Below are 5,585 nucleotides of genomic sequence, written 5' to 3'. Positions count from 1 at the left end.
CTTATTTTTTTTTAATGAATAAAGACTTTATTAGTTGGGTTTTTAAATCATTTTATTGGGAGTTCATACAACTCTTATCACAAACATACAACCATTGTGTCAAGCACATTTTTCCATTTGTTGCCATCATCATTCTCAAAACATTTGCTGTTCACTTGAGCCCTTGGTATCAGCTCCTCATTTATTCCCTCCCTACCCATTCCCCACTCCCTCATAAACCCTTGATAATTCATAAATTATTATTTTATCATATTTTACACTGCCCAACATTTCCCTTCACCCACATTTCTGTTGTCCATCCCCCGGGAGGAGGTTATAGGTAGATCCTTATAATCAGTTCCCACTTTCTACCCCACCTTCCCTCCACCCTCCTGGTATCGCCATTCTCACCACTGGTCTTCAGAGGTTCATCTATCCTGGATTCCTTGTGTTTCCAGTTCCTATCTGCACCAGTGTACATCCTCTGGCCTAACCAGGTTTGTAAGGTGGAATTGGGATCATGATAGTGTGTGTGTGAGCGGGAGGAAGCATTTAAGAACTAGAGGAAAGTTGTGTGTTTCATTGTTACTACACTGCACCCTGTCTGGCTCGTCTCCTCCCCAAGACCCCTCTGCAAAGGGATGTCCAATTGTCTAAAGATGGACCTTGGGTCCCCACCCCGCACTCCTCCTCATTCACAATGATATGATTTTTTTGTTCTTTGGTGCTTGATACTTGATCCCTTCAACACCTCATGATCACACAGGCAGGTGTGCTTCTTCTGTGTGGGCTTTGTTGCTTCTGGGCTAGATGGCTGCTTGTGTACCTTCAAGCCTTTAAGGACCCAGATGCTATATCTCTCAATAAGTGGGTACCATCAGCCTTCTTCATCACACTTCCTTATGCACACATTTGTCTTCAGCGTTCATGTTGGGAAGGTAAGCACACAATGATGATTTTTTTGTCCTTTGATGTCTGATACCTGATCCCTTCAACACCTCAAGGCTACACAGGCTGGTGTGGGCTTTGTTTTACTTCTGAGCTGGATGGCCACTTTTAAGACCCCAGATGCTATATCTTTTGATATCCAGGCACCATCAGCTTTCTTCAACACACTTGCTTATGCACACATTTTTCTTCAGTGATCGTGTCAGGAGGGTCAGCATCATGGAATGCCAGTTTAATTGAACAAAGTGTTCTTGTATTGAGGGAGTACTTGAGTGGAGGCCCAATGTCCATCTGCTACCTTACTACTAAACCTATAAATATATGTGCATAGATCTATTTCCCCATCATCATAGATAAATACATTTCCATATGTGCATGCTTGTATTTAGACCTCTATACATGCCCTTTGCCTCCTAGTTCTTTCCTCTATTTCCTTTTCCTTTCCTCTTGTCCCACTATCATGCTCAGGCTTCATTTGGGTTTCAGAAATTCATCTCGGTTACATTGCCCTTGATCACTCCCTACCAGACCTCCTACACACTCATCACCACTGGTTTTGAATCACTGTTGTTCCTTTGTCCCTGGGTTGGTTAACACCACTTCCTGTCCCTCGCCACCCTCTCTCTCATGTCCCCTCCAGAACCTTTTCCACATTATTTATTATCCAGCCTAGCTTATTTAGATAGACCTGCAGAGATAATAATATGCACATGAAAGCAAGACAGCATTAAATAAAGCAACACAGAAAATCAAAACAATGACAGCAACAAAAAAACCCCAATAACACACAACATGAAAAACAACAACAACAACAAAAAGAAAAGCCTGTAATAGTTCAAGCTCTGACCATTAGGAGTGTTTTCTGGTGGGGTCTAATGGGGAGCCAAGTCCTGGCCCTAAAGTCTGTTTGGGGGACCACTCCCTTGGGACTTCCTTTCTCTGCTCCCCTTGCTGTTTTATTGCATGCCCTTAGTGTTTGCCTCAGTGTATTGGGGTCAGCTCGGCCACAAATCCCACACTGTATCCAGTGTTACCCCATGTAGGGCTATGGGTCAGTGAGGGAAGTCACTGCTCATAATGGGGCCAGCCATATGTTTCTCTCTGTATATTGACTGCTCTGAGTGGGGCTACTCTCTTCAGGGCTTAGTGGGCCAGGGTGTGCTCCACTCCCTTCCTCCCCTTCATTTGCTTCTGCTTGTGTCTGGGTATGGTAGGTCATTCCCTTTCCCCCACCAGAAGGTCTAGTGTCATTCTCTATGGCACACCCTTCCATGGTGGGAGTCAGGCTGGTTCTGATTTGGGCCGGCGCTACAGTCCAGTCTTTTTATGGATTTCTCCATGTGTTACGTTGCCCTGCTGGTTTGGCGCATCGTGGTGGCACGTCATTCAGTTATAAAATGTTTATAAGACACTTTCAAAAGATAGTGAATGTTGAAAATAGTTGCATCAAAATATAATTAATTTTATGTTAGGCACACGAATAAAAAATCTTGAGACAAAAATGCAGGTCTTTCCCTTGGAGGCTAGACAAGCCTTTATAGAAATGAAAACATGTCATTTCTCTCCTAGCCTGGATTGTCATGTTGGGGGTAGTTACTCAATGACATTCCTTGCTTTATTGCGGAAAACTCATTAGATTAATCAATACCATTTTTTATTGGAACTTTGGAAAAATTTAAAAAGCACATGAAATTTGTGATTTCATTAGAACATTTTTATGCATATTTGTCTTATTCATTAACTCCCAATCCCACATTACATGTTCAGTGTTCAGTGGTATACTTCAAATGCTCTCTAGGTGTTTGTATAATTTAAGTATTTTCTTATATTTGTAAATATTGTACTTCTTATAAACAAAAGTGATTACAGTCTTAGAATTTTTTTTTAGTTATCCATGTAAACTAATTATTTTGGTGGTCTTCTGTGGAATTGCAATTGCATTCTGAAGTCCCAGGATTATTCTTTAAAATACAGCTAATTCACAGATTTTCTTAGCAAATCAATTTGTGTAATATTGTTTTAAACTACTTAGTATGATGTAATGCTGAGGGCATGTGGTAGTGTACCTAACTTTGCAGCTGAGAGAACACAGACTAGTCTATAATTCCCACTACTGCGATAATACAAAATATGTAGTATTCTCAGAGAACTTATTTGATCTTATTTTGAACTTATTTGAACTTTATTTTAAATAGTTAAATAAAGTCATAAATAAAACTGATCATCAATACATTTTGATACTTCAATTAATAAACAATAAAGCAATTGTTTGAAAATGGATAATTTAAAATGCACACTATTTATGCCATCTTATGTACTGAAATATTTTGATAATGTGAATATAATTCTTTTACAATACCTAGAGAAACACAAAAATAAAGAGGGGAAACAGTACAATTTCTAAAGGTCCCTAGATTAAAGAGAAGTTTAATAAGGTGGCATATGAAAAACATTGTAATTTAATTTAGTTCATTAAGTTTTTCCTTGGTGCATTTTGTGATCTTCAAAGTTATATTTGCCACTTGTTTCCTTTGGGACTTGTGACCCATTGGGGGTGGTAGAAGGAACGGTTGTAACCAAGAGAAATTAACCCATCTACTCATAGTCCCTAATGGACTACATTTATGACAGCAATGAATCCCTGTGATCACACAGTGCTTTCTTTCAAGAATTATCAGAGACTCCCATAAGGGTACTTTCATATTAAAATCCCAAGTGCCCATTACTGTTATTGTTTCTGTATAAAACACTCTGCTTTCTGGGCATTACTCACTAATACTAGAAATGTTATGCCTAGACTATAGATTTTTTCCCCAAAAGATAATCAATTAAGGGATACAAAAACCCTATAATTTTTGAGATCATGGCACTAAAGGATATTGCATTTTTTTATTTATTCTGAAAAGCAGAAAATCACTATTAGGTATTTGAGAATCAGGAATTCATCCAACTGACTATATCTCCCCAGGAATATTTCATTTTTCTAGTAGCATCCATGATCTCCATCTCTAACCTCAGTGATCCCAACTTTGTTCTGACTGGTTTTCCCAGCCTAGGAGGTGACTACGTCTGGCTCGCCATCCCTTTCTCCTCCATCTATGCCATGGTGTTCCTGGGAAACTGCATGGTGCTTCATGTGATCAGAACTGAGCCGAGTTTGCACGAGCCCATGTTCTACTTCTTGGCCATGCTGGCCCTGACTGACCTGTGCATGGGCTTGTCCACAGTGCCCACGGTGCTGGGAATACTGTTGGGGCTCCTTGAAGAAATCAGCTTGGATTTCTGCATTGCACAGTCCTACTTCATCCACGGTCTATCCTTCATGGAATCCTCTGTCCTTCTTGCTATGTCCTTTGACCGCTACATTGCTATTTGCAACCCCCTGCGCTATTCTTCTATCCTAACAAATGACAAAATCATGAAAATTGGGATTGCTATTTTAGGTAGAAGTTCTTTACTCATACCTCCGGTCATCATTCGCCTGAAGTTCTTAAACTATTGCCGACCCCACATTCTTTCTCACTCCTTCTGCCTACATCAAGACTTAATTAGAATGGCTTGTTCAGACATTCGTTTCAATAGCATCTATGCCCTGTTTCTGGTAATCAGTACTGTCTTGTTGGATTCAGTTCTCATATTTATCTCCTACAGCATGATCCTGCATACGGTCTTAGCCATTGCATCCAGGGAAGAGAGGATCAAGTCCTTACAGGCATGTGCATCTCACATCTGTGCAGTTTTGGTTTTCTACATTCCGATTACTGGTCTGACTATGGTTCATCGCTTTGGGAAACACCTTTCACCTTTGGTTCATGCTCTCATGGGAAACATCTATATCCTTTTTCCTCCTTTGATGAACCCTATTATTTATAGTATCAAGACTCAGCAGATACGAAGGAAAATACAGAGGTTGTTCTACTTGAATGGTATTTAAATTCCCTAAGATAAATTTGACTAGATTTAAAAGAATAGTTTGAGTCTAATTCAGTTGGTAAATAAGTTTACTTCTTTAAATAGACATTATATTTAATATATGATAGTATAGTGTATCTTTTCCTTTAGTTTCATAAATCAGTTAAATTGATTGAAAAAATATTGTAATCCACATTAAGAACCAGAAAATATGCACTCATTGTGCAGAGAATTCTTGAGGCAAGCGTGCTAATAATTCCTATGTATTCCCATGGAAAATTCTGTGTTTTATGGAAAAAACTATTTGGCTAATGACAATCTGAAAGTTTTTAGTAAAAGATCAATCATTATTTTAGTCATTTTCACTATTTTAGGTATTATTCTTGTTTATTACTTAGCCATAATGAAGCCAGAAACATACAAATATTGGGTTATTTGGATTATTTATGAAATTATAACAACAAGGACACTGCATTCTTTGCCCAGTTTGAGCCTATAACTTAAGAATTGGAGGTGCAGATCATTGGTAATTGCCAAAGTGATAAGAATGGAAACTTTGTGATTACCCATTTGACCCCCAAAACAATGCTAATAGCAATTACCATACAAAAATGTGTACTGTGCACTGTAGCTATTATCTGCATTCTCCCATTCAAAAGCTATATCCTTTCTTTAGGAACTTAAAAACAAAGAATCTAGATATTTTTACTGTTTTAGATTTTATACCAACTTCAGTGGGTCAACAT

At 38.6% G+C, this 5,585-nt stretch overlaps 1 protein-coding gene across 1 annotated transcript; it reads left to right on the top strand.

Annotated features, from left to right (window-relative positions):
- The first annotated feature begins 3,919 nt into the window (after positions 1-3,919).
- Positions 3,920-4,861, top strand: LOC101651552 (olfactory receptor 51V1-like). Its single transcript, XM_004717500.2, has one exon. The coding sequence runs from the start codon at positions 3,923-3,925 to the stop codon at positions 4,859-4,861; it is 939 nt and encodes a 312-aa protein (XP_004717557.1). The 5' UTR covers positions 3,920-3,922.
- Positions 4,862-5,585: the final 724 nt, after the last annotated feature.

This window comes from Echinops telfairi, unplaced genomic scaffold (genome assembly GCF_000313985.2).
Source record: "Echinops telfairi isolate 266 unplaced genomic scaffold, ASM31398v2 ScPeMD7_41;HRSCAF=154, whole genome shotgun sequence".
Taxonomy (NCBI): Eukaryota; Metazoa; Chordata; class Mammalia; order Afrosoricida; family Tenrecidae; genus Echinops; species Echinops telfairi.
The sequence above is the reverse complement of the archived record's forward strand: the minus strand, read 5'-3'. Positions and strand labels throughout refer to the sequence as shown.